The sequence below is a fragment of the Peromyscus eremicus genome, chromosome 18, assembly GCF_949786415.1.
Source record: "Peromyscus eremicus chromosome 18, PerEre_H2_v1, whole genome shotgun sequence".
NCBI classification, from domain to species: Eukaryota; Metazoa; Chordata; class Mammalia; order Rodentia; family Cricetidae; genus Peromyscus; species Peromyscus eremicus.
In genome coordinates, this window is record NC_081434.1 from 8,550,034 (window position 1) to 8,566,161 (window position 16,128).

Below are 16,128 nucleotides of genomic sequence, written 5' to 3' on the forward strand. Positions count from 1 at the left end.
CGAACCTGTGTCCTCTGGAAAATCAACCAGTACTCTTGACTGCTGGGCCATCTCTCCAGCCCCCACCTCCTTCTTTATCACACAAATATTACAGAACAAAAGATGCTTTCAAAATCCTACAAACTAATTTCTGATTCTAGCAAACAAACAACAAAGAAACAAAAAACAACTCTTTGCTTATCAGAGCATAATGAGTAAAGTCCTAGTGAGTTCCATCCTGGGAGAATTTTGTACGTTTCATAAAAGTATACAAGTCAAGGCTGAAGAAATATAAAGCTGATTACACCAAGTGGCAAGTTTGGCACAGAGAAAGGACAATTTGAAAGAAAGGGGAGCCTATGGTCCAGTCTCAAATGAGAAAGAGGTTAAATGTTTACCCTCAGGCTCCAGAAACAGGGAGCAAGATTGGAACCAGGGATTTTATATGGGACCCACCCAGGCGTCCCAGCAGAGCTCTAATTGGGATCTGGAGTTTGGATGTGCTTCTGGTTGTCTGTGACGCCCTCCATCACCCATGGGAAGGTAGAGTTGTTTTTTAATGCAGTTGCTTAGAAGATAGACGAAGATTACGAGGAGAGTTAAGGCCTGATTCTAATGCTGGGGTTTGACATCTATGGGGACCTGGGCTGCAGGAGCAGGCTCAAGGTGCCAAGAGACAAATGTCAAACCATAGAAAGGGGTAGACTCATTTTTTCCCCCACATAATGGCAAGTTGCTCTGTGGCCCCAAAGGCCTGTGAAGAATAGACCCCAGCTTGGCCTGCTCTGTGATCACTGCTTAAAGAGTGTGAACAGCTTGCCCAGGTCTGGGAAGCAACCTGGCACTGTGATAAGAGGTCAAAACATCTCCATCCAGGATGGGGCTTAGTGGAGCCATGGTAACAACCAGCAGATCCCCGCTGGGGAAGAAGTAGAAGAAATTAAACTACTTGAGGGTGTAAACACAAGTGGGATTCTCTACACCAGTGGTTCTCAACCTTCCTCATTTTGAGACCCTTTGGTACGGTTACTCACGTCATGGTGACCCCCAATCGTGAAGTTATTTCATTGCAACTTCATAACTAATTTTTCTACCATTATGAATCGTAATGGAAACATCTGTGTTTTCTGATGGTGATGGTCAGGTGACTTCTGTGAAAGGGTTGTTTGACCTCCAAGGGGGTTGTGACCCACAGGTTGAGAACAGCTGCTGTAGAGGCTGGAGCTGTTCCGTTTGTACTAGGAAGACAGGCTATGATCCCTTATGAAAAGCAACTGTGTTTCACACACACACACACACACACACACACACACACACACACACACACACACAACCTTTTAAAAGCCCTGTCTTTGTGAGAGCCCCGCCAATGGACATGTTCCGTCAGAGCCTAAGCACTGAGTGCTCTGACACTTTGGGGTAAAGTTGGAGGAGCCCTCCAGTCTCTTCCAGCTGCTGACTAGCTCCTTTGAATCATGCAGTCAGAAAAGGCAAAGCCAACATCAAATGCACAAGGAAAGATGACCTTACATTTGACCCCTCTCTGCATTAGAGCACTGTTTAAGCCAAAGAAATGGGTCGTTAATATGTAATGAAATCATTCCTGTCTTTAGTTGACAATTAGTCAGTTCTTGAATGTATCGTGAGCTATAATGATATCGGTGGCCGAAATATGAGCAAGTTTATCTTCCAACACGCCAAAGGTGTTAATGAGCTACTGAAATGAGTAGCAGCCAGAAGGCACCACACCTAAGGCTCAAAAAAATGTCAAGACGGAAGGTAACCCCCAAGAAAAAACTTCACATTGCTTTAAGTGATGGCAATATAAACTCAACCTTCCGTTCTAATCAGCTTCTAAGTGGAAATAGAAGTGAATATGATAAATTATTAGTAATTAATATTCATTAATAATAATTAATATAAAACTGTAAAACCAAACACCGGAGTGTTCTACAAGTCTGCAGGGGACCCTCTGGTTACACCAGAAGTAAAAGATGTCCCCTGGACTTAGCTTCAGAATCCTAGTGGTCCAACCATGGCCAAGACGGACATGGTCCTTGGAAACAAGGCACCTCACCAGGTTTGTTCAGGCTCATCTCTGGCTTCCACAAACTGGTTTGTCATGAGTTGTTTCAGAGGGCTTCCCTAGGAGGGCTGATTTGCTCTGCCCCCTAGTGACAATGGTGACCCTGGTCATGTCCATGTCCAAGATTTCATGACAAGTGGAAGGCAGAATCCACGAGGCTCAAGGCCATGCAAGTCATGAAGAGGAGCAAACCTTGTTCCTCATAGTATATCACGGTTTTATTAAACTCAGGACACAACCCCAAAGAACATCAGGAATGCCATGTTTAATTGGCTCCCCCTCTGCCGGGCCAATGCTTCCTCCCCAGGACTTACTGTGCCTTGCTCATCCTGCAATTGAAAAATGTTTAGAGTGTGTTGCTATTACTTTGGGTCATATCTGTTTCCATACTGGACTGTGAACTCCATGAGAGCAAGCTTTACATTCATTCACTCTGATCTTCTTAGTGTCCTTCATAGGCATGGGCATTAGGTAGGACCTTAATAAACATTGACCTGAGGTCAAAAGAAGGGAAGGAAAGGACAGGAAGGAATCAGCCTTCAAAACTTGGTATTTGTCATTCACATCACGTCTTAAGCCCAGTTTCAAATTTTCAAGGCTCTACCAGCCTTTGCCATCTGGTGTGAAATATACCCACAGTTTCTGAACGGCATCGAATTGTCTTCGCACCTCAAATGCTGATCCTCTGATTTCACGACTATCCACTAAGCCACCTGAAGTCATCTTCTATCCCCTTGTTTCCATTAATGCCATGTCCAGTTCGTTATACTGAGCAAGGACAGGAATCCGCCCCTCCCTCCACTGCCTGCCTGACTTTTGGCCCTCCTCACCTTCTGTGACAGCTCATCAAATAATTTCCGAAGTGTCCCCAAGTCTCCAGTCAGACTTCCATCTGTCCAACATTACCCCCCACTCAAACACCACACTATTTACTTTAAAATTTTCAATGTCCCCCCATTCGTTGTCTAAAAGATAATGTCAACTATGGCATGCAGGTAACTATCATAGCCTTTCCTAAGCCTTACTTTTTCAGACCCACATTCCTCAGTTTCTATCCTATAAGCTCTGGCCATTCATAATAATTGTCATTCTGCACACACACCAAGGATTCTCACGTCTGCGTACCTTCCTATGGGTTCTTCATGATAGCTAGAGTGCACATCTCAACCACCTTTGTTTGAACACTCCCTGCCTCCTCTGCGTCTTTCCAGATGCCACTCAGATCTTACCTGCTTAGCAATGTCTTCGCTAGAATGTAGACGCTTGTACATTTATCTGGGGTTATGGTCTCATAGCGCCTTCCTCAGCATATTGGCAGAAACCACAGCTGCCCCATTTGGACTCCTTTGCAAATGGCGTGAAGGAGCTTTCTCCGAACAGGGTAACTTTGTGTCCGAGTGTAAAGACTGAGAAGTGAAATGTGGGCTGGATTTCAGCCCCCACTGACCTCTTTGATTAGACTCTCAAGTGCAAAGAAACATTTTATCCACGTTGACCCTGAGAACATGTCACCGTTGTTAGAGTCGCCTTAGGAATGTCTGTGTCTTTCCTGTAACTGGTGGTGACTTCTTGAAAGCAGGTGTAGCAATTAAAATGTATGTTTCCTGGACTCGGACACAGAAAGCATTGATGTGTCCTTTGAATTGTTGACTTTTGGTATGAGTAGACATTCCAAAAACTATCAAAGCAGATATGAAGAAGGTCTCTGGATCACAGTTTTTTTTATGCTTTTTATATGCAGAAGTATTTTTAGCAGTCTGCTCTTAAGTAAATAACTTGACTTTTTTATACCTCCATGTCCTTTTTATAACCTCAGGAGAGCAAGGGTGCCTACCCTTAATGCTTTCAATGTCAAAGTGCTCCCCCAGGCTGCTGCGTTCGAACACTTAGCCCCCCCCCCCCCCGGCTTGTAGAACTCTTGGAACTATGGGTTAGCTAGCAGAAGTGGGTCGCTCTGTGTGTGTGTGTGTGTGTGTGTGTGTGTGTGGTGGGGGGGGACTTTGAAGGTGGTATTTTCTTCTGGTTGCAGCTCTGCTCATCTGGTCCAGATGTTCTAAGATGGGAAGGGCTTCTATCATCAGGAACTCCACTAGGCCAAGAATGAGCCAAGACAACCCCCTCACAGTAAGGAAAATAGCAACTAGTGCAGTACTATAGGGGTGCTCTGAGGATCTGGTGAGAAGTGATCCAGAAAGGGTTCACAAGAGTCCCCGACAAAGGATTCCACTAAGGATTGACTTCTGTTTCTCTAGGTGCTGGCAATGAGCCCAGGGCCTTGTGGATGCTAGGCAAACACTCTGCCACTAAGCTACATTCTAGGCCACTGTTGACTATTACTGTTATTGACCCAGACTAAGCAAACAGGGATCCTCATGCAAATGCTTCGAAACCTAGCAGTAAATATAACCATATTGGAGGGAACGAATCCTGCTGCCTTGTCTTCCAAAACTGGAGCTAGAGCGTGTGTTCTGCATAAAGACGCAAGTTACCATTCATGTCCAGTGACTGAAGATGTTGGACTTTTGAGATACACTCACACTGGAAAATTTGGTAGAGTTCAGATGTAACTGAAACCACAGCCCTGATAGATAAAAGCGCCAGAGCCCTGGATTGGCTGTGTGACCTCTCCAATGTTTCTCCATTTCACCTTGACCAAACGTCCTGCCTCATGCCCTCTACGGGCCCCTCCCAAGCCCCGGATTCTCTCTTCCATGTGCTAAGACCCAGACTCAGGCAGAATGTGCTTCTCTCCCAAAATGTACCTCTGCAACTCCCTTGACTCTCCTATTGCCAGACCTTCTTCCTAAGCCTTCCTCCTCCCCCAACTGATTAGTTTCATGAACATCTTTCCTACTGTCACAAGTCTTCCATAGACAAGCCATACCCTCCTGCTGCCTCAGCCCAAACCGGCTGCTTCCTCCTCTGTGTTCCCAAAGCTCTGTGGTCACAGCTCTGTTTAGTATTTACACTGACGTACTAAGTTTAAGTACTTTCCTAAGGGATCTGGGCCCTAACTGCCTGGGCTTGGATCCTGCCTTACTCTGCTGTTTATTAGTGGTGTGGTCATTGCCTTTCCATGCCTCGGTTGCCTTATCTGTGCAGTGACAGTGATAATTAGACATGCCTCCTTTATTCGTCCAGCATAGAATTATCAACTATGAGCTAGGAGCCAGGATGTTCTGGCCTCGGAAGATACACAGTAAACACAACCGAGTTCTTGGCCTTTCGTGAACTTGCGTGGACCGGGGAGCCAGGCGATTAAAGCCAGACGAAACCAACCACGCACCCCCATCATTCTCAGGTGAGAACGAGTGCTCGGTAGGGAATAGGGTGCTGGCTGTTGTAGGGAAGCCTCTCCAAGGAGGCACCCTCGACCAGAGCTGTTAGAGAGGGTAGTCACGAGAGGGCCATGCAGGATTCTGAAGGGAGTGCATTCTGAGCGAAAGGAATTTCACGTACGAAAGTCCGGAGGTGGGGAAGGCAGGCACTTCGGGGTGGGGTGTGTGTGTGTGTGTGTGTGTGTGTGTGTGTGTGTGTGTGTGTGTGACAGAGAGGCTGAAGGGCCACTGAGTGAGGCAGAGGAAAGGACAAGTGACCCCTTATTCTTAGCACCACGACTTCCAGATTTTTATCACCTAAATCTTTCTCCAGTCTATTTTCTCTCCCCTTCATCCACGATCTTCTCCTCTGCTCCCAGATGTCTTTGCAGCCCAGATCCCTTAGGAAAGTACTACCAAGATAGCATGAGGCTGTCCAGTACTCTATGCTTCTTCAGTGACTGGCTGGCCGTTGTCTACGGACAAAGTCACCTGGGATCAATTCCTGCCCCACTTCTACGTCATACTACACACTCTAGCCACGCAAGAGACCAGAGACCCAGACGACCACATTTCTGGTCTCTATTTCTCATCCCCAGCTGTTTCCTTTGTCCTCTCTTTGCTCGGTTAACTCAGGAGGCATATGTAGTTTTGCCTCTGCACTCATGTGATTCCTTGGGGATGCCTCAGAACTTCTGCAGCATCACGTTCCACATTCCGAGTATCATCCATGTGACCTGTTTATACTTCTGACATTTTTAAGTAGGTGCTCAATTTTCTTGAGGGTTCTTGATCACGTATTTCTCCCAAAGCATGCTCTAAGTACTGGACAAGCCACAGAGACAACAGCCTCTTTTTTCTCACATCGTTAGCTTAAGCTCTCACCCATAAACTGTTTTGTCTCAGGCCATTCCATGCTGCTGCCCTTGTGAGATTTTTACTCTGAGGGCTGGGTTTCAAACGCTGCCTGACCATTTCCAAGATTCATCAAATTCACCCATTGTGGTGGTTGGGATAGTAATGACCCCCAGAGGCTCATGTATTTAAATGCATGGTCATTGGAGAGTGGAGCTACTTGACAGGGTTAGGAGGTGTGGCCTTGTTGGAGGAAGTGTGCCACTGGGGGTGGGCTCTGGGGTTCCAGATGCTCAAGCCAGGCCCAGTGTCACTCTCTCTTCCCGCTGCCTGCAGATCGGGATGAGAAGGCTCCTTCCCCAGGACCATGTCTGCCTATGTGCCACCATGCTCCCACCTTGAGGATAAGGGATCAAGCCTCTGAAACTGTAAGCCAGCCCCAATTAAACGCTCTCCTTTCCAAGAGTTGCTGTGGTCCTGGTGTATCTTCACAGCAATAGAACACTGACTAAGGCATCCATAAAATCCCAAACAGAGATAAAATTCAGAGCTCAGAAGTACCATCCACATGACTGTCTGAGGAAAACGGGGAAGAAGAGTAATAGTTCTGTGATTTTACTGTGTTTTAAACATTAATAAATAAAAAAAATTAGAAGAGTCAACCATATGTTAAATGAATCTGCATACAGTGTTCAATTTCCCATTCTTTAAATGGGAAGGCCACCTGCCAGACTTGATTACTGCCCTGTGTCTACTTTTCTTTATATTTACAGAATAATTGTAGAACTGAAAAGGCAGGTCAACTCACTTGTTTTCTTTAAATTAACACTCTCTTTCCTTATTTAAGCTCCCCTTTGTGGTTGAGACTCCATTAGGAAATTCATTTATTATGTTCTATTCCCTTAAAAAGCTATTTTAAAGATTTGTTTATTTTTATTTTTATAGGTGTATGAGTGTTTTGCCTAGATGTATGTATGTGCACTACATGCCATGGAGGCCAGAAGAGGGTATGGGATCCCCTGGAATTGGAGACATTTGTGAGCCACCATGTAAGTGCTAGGAACCAAACCTGGGTCATCTGGAAGAGCAGCAACTGCCCTTAACCACTGAGCCACCTCTCCAGCCCCCATAGAAACTAATTTTTTTATAGTTTCATGTCTATATAATCAAAATCAGGGGGCTGGGTGGGGAGACAAGGAGAAAGAAAGACAGAGAAGAGAAATCATTGCAAATTTTTTCCAAAGGCTTCTAGAGAAAAGCGCTGAATTCAGGTGATGGAGAAGACATCAGCCATTTAGCAGATAAACAAAACGTACTCAGTGCATCCCCAGCATAAATGCCTCTCAAGGGAAGGGAAAACAGATGAGAGACAAACACATAAGTGTTTTCTACTTTCTGTTCCTTCACACCAAGCTCCCTTTTCTATCTTTTGACCTTTAACTCTTCTTCATTCAGTGCCCATTACCCTTCAGATACGGGGTGAAGTCCTGCACAGTCACGGGGAACCTGCCTTAGCCTTTGGGTCCTCCAAGCATCTGGGAATCCTGACTTTTCACTTAGGATTTTTGTCAGTGACTGATCTGACTCACCCATCAGGGAATTAATTCACACAGCACCTGCTTAGAGAGCCTCACTCTTCCCAAGAAGGAAGAGGGATGGATTTCTTTGGTGCTCTCAGTCTACATGGGAGAACAGTGCCCATTCCTTCAGGTCCCTAGGCATGTAAGCATGTTATTCTCACATCACTTGAGTGAGTTAGCTAGACGGCTGTGGTCAACAACGAGGTCCTGATCCAATGAGGCACCCTCTGGAGCTTACATCACAGAATGAGAGTCACTGTCACGAAACTCAGCTTCCCCAAATTCATTTCCTCCACACATCTTTCTTAGTTATCAGGGGTAGATAGAGTAAATGAGCTTAACCTAAAACTAAAGACATTTCTGCTTCACCATAGAAATTTAAAATACCTTTATTTGTACAAGTAGTTCAAAGCCAGGACTAAGCAGAAAGGATGCCAGTGAAGTGTTTGTTTATGCGCTTTCACACCGCCGTGGAAAGGGAGACATAACAGAGTTTACATTTATGCCATGTAGACCTCTACAGAACCAGATGTGGCTCGCAAGGTACCTTGTAACTCATCTCCTCTAAGCTATAAAGCCCCTCCCCCTTTTTTTCTGGCAAATGTTTGAGAAACTGCTGTTTTCTATCAGCAGACACAACAGATGGCTGGCATATGCCTGCTTTGCTAAATGAAACGGGATCTCTGCAGAGTCATTCTCTGATCCCCACTGGCATGCCCACAACACAGCATAAAAGACCAGGGCACAGCGGAGTCTTAACACGAAAGGTTTAAAGTCGTCCTTTTGAGACGTGTACCTCCTTTAAAGCAAAACAAAACACGTCCACGGTATGGAAAATGTGTTCATCATTTTATTCTTTTGAAGTAGTGGAACAGGGGTCAGAAAACAAGGCATTTCCCTCATTTGGTGATGTAAAGACACACTAACGTTGGAGGGTAAAGTCCCAGGAGTCCTAAGACATGCAACTACTAGGTTGGAGCTACTCAAGCAACCCTAACTCCATCAGGAGAAAATGTGGACAGGGATCTAAACAATAGTGTTATCATAAATGTGGGGTTGCAAAGGGATGCTTCCGAGTGCTCTTGTGGTGAAGCTAGGGGAAGGTCTTTTGAAGATAGAAAGGGTGTTCTTAAATTAAAATTCACCCCCTGTTGCTATTCTTTGATTTTCATCAGGGGGGAAAGCCCCACTTGACTACAGGTCTCTGGAATGCAGCCACTCCAATGGGAAACCTGAGGCTGCAAAGGGCAGCTCACATTTCACGGGGCCAGTGTTGCATCATCTCAATCCTGCCTTGGGAACAGGCTCTCTGGCATGGTGACGGCACTTGACTGACGGAATGGACCATCTAGTTGTTACTGCCGAAACGTATCTGTCCAATCATTCTCTTTTCTTAAAAGCGATTAGCCAACACCTGAGTCGGCTGTCCAAGAAATGGCCCTTTCCTCCTTTTAAAACTGAGTCTGGGTGTGACTGACTGGACTCATTTATAAGGCAAGTCTGTACAAAGATGTCATGCTTTCTGTGTACTTTATTCACTATTATTTTAAGTGATTAGTAACTAATTAATAATTTCAATAATTCAAGACTGTTTTCAGTTCATAGGGAGCTAATGAGGATCACTGATTTATCTATAGTTAATTTTCCATGCTAGAAATGCTTCCTTTGATACACTGTGATTTCAGCATATTTATTATCTATTCTTGTTTTGGGTGATACAGGGGACTAACCCCCCAATTTTTTTTTTTTGCAATCAGTGCTTGACTATTGGGTTATTCATCCCGTCCAATATTTTCTATTCTCAATGGTCATGCGTAGCAGCAAAGGAGGGAGCCAGGGAGATGGCTCAGTGTATAAGAGCATTTGCTGCACAAACACGGGGACCTGAATTCATATCTACGGAAATGTAAAATGCCAGGTGTGGCTGTGTGTACTGGGTGGAGACAAGGGTTTCTGGGGACATGCTAGTTCTCAGCCTGGTTCCAGGTTCTGTGTGAGACCCTGCCTCAAGGCCTGGGCAGAGAGTGAGAGTGCAGGACACACAATGTCCTCTGGCTTTCGCCCATGTGCCCATGTGTGCTCACACTATATACACTTAAGAATAATAAGTTAAAAAAAAACAACAACAACAGAGGAGCATGTTTCTGCAGTTTAGCCTGATAAAGTCAAGTCCTCTAAAATAGATATATCACTCGGACAGCAGGCATCTTAAAACATTTTGAAAACAACCACACCACTGGTTTCTAGTGGCTATACAAACTGACATGCTGTGCATTACCAAACACTTTCTCTAAGATCTGGACCACCTGGTTCTGATGGCTAGAGCCTGCCTCACAATTCAGATGATAGATCTGAAGTTCATATTGGTTGATTATCTTCACCCAAAGCATGTCTAGTCCATGGACAGCAATTTCATCCCAGGCCTTGCTGTCCAACTAAGAAATTCAGACTTTTGGCCATAAAAAGAATGAAAATCAATGTTGACAGCTCAACATGATTTCATGAACTATGGCCACCCACCCCCACCCCAATAAAAAAGAAAAAAGAAAGCAACTTCTACTGTGGATATCTGTATGCTGTGAATGTGTTGCTCTGATTGGTTAATAAATAAAGTGATGATTGGCCAGTAACCAGTCAGGAAGTATAGGCAGGACAAAGAAAAAGGAGAATTCTGGGAACAGGAGGGCTGAGTGAGGAGATGCTGCCAGCCACGGCCATGAGAAGCAACATGTAAAGATACCAGTAAGCCATGAGCCACATGGCCAGGTATAGATTTATAGAAATGGGTTAATTTAAGATGTAAGAACTAGATAGCAAGAAGCCTGAGCAATCAGGCCAAACAGTTTAAATAATATAAGTATCTGTGTGTTTATTTGGGTCTGAGTGGCTGCAGGCTAGAAGGGACTGGAAAAAACTCCAGCTACAAACATCAAAATAGATACATCCAAAAATAATAAATAAATAATAAACCTCATTAAGTACTAGATTCATAGTGTCTTAATGTTGGCTGTATTATCATTAAAAGATCAAGTCTTTGTCAGCCTTATACATGAAGATCTACTCACAGGATCTATAAACCTTTTTGGCCTTACAACCAAATTCGTTCATATGGAAATCAGCATTGATGTCCTAAAGTTAGAATTCAGATGTGTCTAACCAAACTTCCCATTAAAATTTTTACTTGAAAGCCTTGGGGTTTAGGAAGTGTTATTTTCCAAATAAAATGTTTAATTAGTGCCTAATTTAGAAAACCAAAATGGTTGTTTATGGTCTCTGCCTGTCTCAAATTTAAAGAACATGAATAAGGCACGGACACATTGAAAAGTAACAACCGTTAAACAGTCATACACAACAGTAAAGGGGCTTTCCCCTTCGTGACTACAAAGCCTTTCAGCCTAAACCTTTTGCAATGGAAACTCTTCTCAACTAAAAGCTTTTAGCAAAAGACCGACCAGTAAATGAGTGTTTTATATGGAAGAGAAAATGGGGGCAAAGGTTCTTCTTACCCCCTGCACTCCCCACACCACCCCATTCCCCCTACCCTCCACCCCCCAACCCCTCTCCGCCAAAAGAAATGAAATTCAGGTAGAATGATTTCAGGCAGGGAAGCCTTCAAAAGCAGATTTTTGAGGACCTCAGAAGCTGGTGAAATCACATAAACATTAGTGAGCTCTCTGGTCTCCATAGATGATTGTCTATAAAAACCACTTATTCTGCCGTTTTCTTGAGTGATGTGGAGTATAGACATGATATGGTAAAATAGATATTAAGTATTTGTGACATAGAACTTCATCCAATATGAGTTTAAACCCATCCAATACAAACTCATCCATTTGTACACATCTAATATGAAATGAGTTTTTAGATCAACACATGCTCACTGCTGGGAAACCAAAATGTCACAGGATGTCTATGACCAGTGCTTACACTTTAGAAGATTGGAAGTTAGTCAGACGAAATTTCCTGTGACTGACAACCTATTTATAATGGAACCAAACAAAATGCACTGTATCACAGACTAATTTGTTATTAAGAAATTTCCCATGGCCTCAGATGATGCCTAGACTAGCCATGTTATTGCTTCATCATATATTGCTGTGACCGCTGGATTGCTAAGTGACTTTACAGCTACACTTATATTCACCTTCATAACGGTTTTCTTAAGATTGGTTTCTGTGAATAAAATGCCCCCACTGTAAAGGCTCCATTCGAACCTCTCCCCACCCTGGTGGGACTGTTGTGCCAGGAGTTTCATGCTCTCACACAATGTAAGAGTCTGCATAATTCCCTCCATACTGAAAACACTTGCATGAGACCTGACCTGTTTCCTACGGGAAAATGAACCTCTTTGCAATTCCCCTGGAACTTCTCTGGAGCCAATCACGGGGTATGCTTTAAATGGCTCTCTCGACACTTTGGGTGACTGGACTCAAGATTTGCTAGAAATAGATGATTCCTTGTTGCTTTTACTAGGTCTTGTATCTTTAAAAAACAAAAACAAACAAACAAACAAAAAAACCACCTTGGTCCACATGTTGTTAAAACAGCCAAAGCTTAAAATGCAATGAATCAGATCTGTTTTGTCTCTGCGGTGTTGAAATGTCTAAGTGTTTGATATCATTTGGATTAAATAACTAGATAATGGGGTTAACTTTTCATTTTTCATGTTTTGATGTGGTTTGGCTGTCACGATGGGTGCCTTTCAAAATACTTAATTGATACTGAAGTCATTATTTCTCCCATCTTCAAGTTCCCCTGGCATTTCAAAATGTATGGTGCTGGAATCACATTATTTTAGGGAGCAAAATTGGTTATATTTAAATAAGATTTTTAAAATACATTTATTTTGGCATTATGGAGTTCTCCCCCATGCTGCACTCTCCCATACATAAGGAAAACACACATCAGATGCTGTGTAATGACCTGGAGTTACCTCTCCACAGAGAACAAAGTATCTTCTTGAGGTGATAATGCTGTTCTACATAAAGAGATAAGCCATACATTTAATCGACACCTAAGCAGAGGAAATAAAACACTAGACACTTCATCTTCAGCTGTTTCTACCATTTCCCCTAACCCCTTACAAGACAGTAGTGAGATTGCTGACTATGTGAATGTGTTTTATATTCAGCAAGAAGGCAGTATTTGCAAATAAGCAGTGACAGGCGATAGAGGAGAGAGCATGGCACTAAGCCTTTGCTTGTAACTCTCCAGAAGGTGTGCTTGTGCGTGTGTGTGTGTGTGTGTGTGTGTGTGTGTGTGTGTGTGTGTGTGTGTTGGGGAGCTTGGCATTTTCTACCATAATTTTTCAGTTATGCGACCCTTTCACCTGATGGGGTGGGTGAGTGTTGAACAGCTTTCTAAAGCTTTTGATGGATCCATTATTCTGAACAAGTATCTTTAAATTATAGACTGTTGAGTGCAATAACAAGTGGTTAGCCACCAGTAAACAGATTTGGGCGAAAGAAAAGGAAACCATGAAAGGCCAGTTATTCATTAGTGATTGCACAATATTGCAAACTAAACTGCACATAAAATCTCTATGAAGAGAGGGTTGCAGGCAGGAAGAGAACAGAGGCTTCAGGGAACTCATCTGTGCAATGGGACCACAGCATCTATGACCCGGATCCACCAAACATCACCAGGAAGAGAACAGAGGCTTCAGGGAACACATCTGTGCAATGGGACCACAGCATCTATGACCTGCATCCACCAAACATCACTTAATAAAAAAAAAATGCATAGCAATAGAAACATTGAAGATCTGGATGTGATCTATTTTCAAAGATTTAAAAAAAAAAAAAAACAGTACACACTGAGGATAAGAAGACAGCTGAAATGGTCATGCCTGCACTGTAATAGGCAATTTCAGGGAACCAAAGTGGTTTCCTGATTTAGCATAGTTGCTTTTTATAAAGTGTTTTCTTGATTGCATTCTTCTTGAAAATGGCTATTTAAGCAATTTTAGAATTTAAAAAAAACCTGAAAATGTGCAGTTAATTATAATTACAATGGTTTTCATAGTAGACACAATTTTTTACCAACTAATGAGCAGAATTTATTACTTACCATTTGTCCTCCAGACAATTGTGCCACAGAAATTAAAGTCACACAAGCACCCTATCCTTCTCAAATTAGAGGCCACTAATATTATCATGAAGATGTATACAAGGAGACACACAAAAGCCAATTACATGTTAAGTACTAAGAGGAATGCTTCATTAACATAGATTGGTTTTTCTTTTTTCATAGAAAAGCATTTTGAGTGGTCACTTTAAAAAAATCAATAGTCTTTGACTTTTAGAGTTTTATTTTACTTCTTTTGAGTCTACGAACCTCTACCAGAAACGTATGGCATCATACTTCTCAGAACAAAACTCAACCTATCAGCCTTCAAAAATGTGTGCCAAGAATACCTACCAACTTATTTGGTTATAAAGTATAAATAATATCACAACTGATTATCACTTAATATAGAAATTCTTTTAAATGTTTTCTTAGTTGTTTAATGATTATGGAAACACAGTGATATGGATATTTGGGGTCTTTACATTCACAACCTCAAGACACCAAATCTTATTAAAATAGGGATTGTAGGCGCATTGCCCCTTAGATTCTTCCATGTATTTGACAACTTTAAGTACATTGGAACTGATCCCTTATTTGCTTTGGCAACCAGACAAGAACTGGTACAGAACTGTAAATGTTACTGCACCACACACCGTTATTATTGCTACTCACCACCGGAGACTAGAAATACCAAAGAACGCTTTTTCTCTCTTATCAGAACTTACCTGCCCCACAGCTTGCCAGGTAAAATTCATGGAGTGGATATTGACGGGGATGGCTGGCATTCTTTGCTGGGCTTTCCTGAAATCATGTGTGAAGGGGGCCATTTTCCCCTCCGAGACAATCAGAATATCTTCTTCAAACCCTGTGTGGAAGTAACACACAAGCTTATCAAACCGGACGCATTTCGAAGAGACAGGTGTTTCATGCAGAAAGCAAAAGCCTGAGAGAACCAGGGTAGGTCACTGCTGTTCACAGAGCACCTGCCTTTGGTACCAACATTAATAGAGTTATTTTCCGTCCGTCTGTGGTGAGAACCGGGCTTGCTAACACACACACAGTGGAGTCATGCAGTGCTAATGTTGGACTCCCCGTAAGCAACACCAGGATCGGGATGTTCGGTCGCCTTTGCTTCCCCCCCCCCCCCCAGAAGGAAACTCATAAACTTCTCAATGGAAGACATTGATTTTAAAAGGAGGGTGCAATCACCCTCGAAGTTAAGTTTTAAATCACACTCGATGCATGCATGGAGAGACCAAGGACTGACTGGGAAGGTGCAAATGCCGGGCCTTACCTATGAGCACCCTCGCTTGATGGGCGTCGATCCACAGGTACAAGCTCTCCTCTGGCTGCCCGGCATCTGCTCGCAGGAGGAGCAGGAAAGGTAGGATGCTCCAGAGCCGGAGCGCGAAAGCTGGGACAGCACTTCTCCGGGCCATGCTGCTGCTCAGGACCTTCTCTCTGGTGGTGCAACTCCTGCCGCAGCGACCCAACCTGCGCTTGTGAAGTTCGGGGGGGGTGGGGAGGTTGGCTGCAGCTGTCGGGGCTGGAGCGGTTCCCACTCAAAACGGATGGGACTGCGTGCAGTCTCCGGTCTCCGGTGCGAGTGAGCCTGGGAGAGCTGGAGAGGAGGGAGCAAGGAGGGAGTGGATGCGCGGCCACACCGAAGGAGGGGGCCCCTGGAGGGAGAGAGGTCCGCAGAGACACGATGCTGGCAAAGCTGGCGGTGCCAGCACGTCCCGCAGTGCCAGCAGCTCGAGGATCACACGCTGGAGGGAGGAACCGCGGGAACGCACGCACGGCTGGCACCGGCGGGCGAGCGCTAAGAGTTGGTGAGGTGCGGGAGGCCGCCACGAGGGGGCGCTGCGGGGGCCGCGGGGGCGGGGCCGCGGTACCCGGGAGGCCAGGCTCGCTCCTGCCAGGTGAAAAGAAGTGCGTGCTGAGCGCCCCGGGGTTGTGTGATGGGGAAACAACCGAGAAAAAGCACCCAAGGGGATTTCTGGATCGTCACTCGATCCTTCTCCCGCCGGGAGAGACATGTGTGGGCTCGAATGGCCATCAACGACGGTGATAACCCCGTCTTCCATCCCGGGGGCTAACTGAACGCACACAGTCCACCTTTACTTTCTAACTGTATTGTTTCTGTGTGCCCGTCTGCAAACTCTGCCTCCTCTAGCAGGCAGTTGGCACTTTCCCGGGAAGTTAACTACGGAGACTCCACAAGCTAGTGGGCTGCTGTTGG

The 16,128-nt window shown here is 44.4% G+C and overlaps 1 protein-coding gene across 1 annotated transcript in view; it reads right to left on the bottom strand.

Moving 5' to 3' along the window:
* The window catches only part of Wif1 (WNT inhibitory factor 1), a 63,895-nt gene extending 48,211 nt beyond the window's left edge, over nt 1–15,684 (bottom strand). Inside the window, exons 1-2 of the mRNA XM_059245361.1 lie at nt 15,181–15,684; nt 14,612–14,751 (exon numbers count right to left, since the gene is read on the bottom strand). Of these exons, the coding sequence (XP_059101344.1) occupies nt 14,612–14,751; nt 15,181–15,325 (285 nt within the window). The 5' untranslated portion in view covers nt 15,326–15,684. The remainder of the gene's footprint in view (nt 1–14,611; nt 14,752–15,180) is intronic.
* Nucleotides 15,685–16,128: the final 444 nt, after the last annotated feature.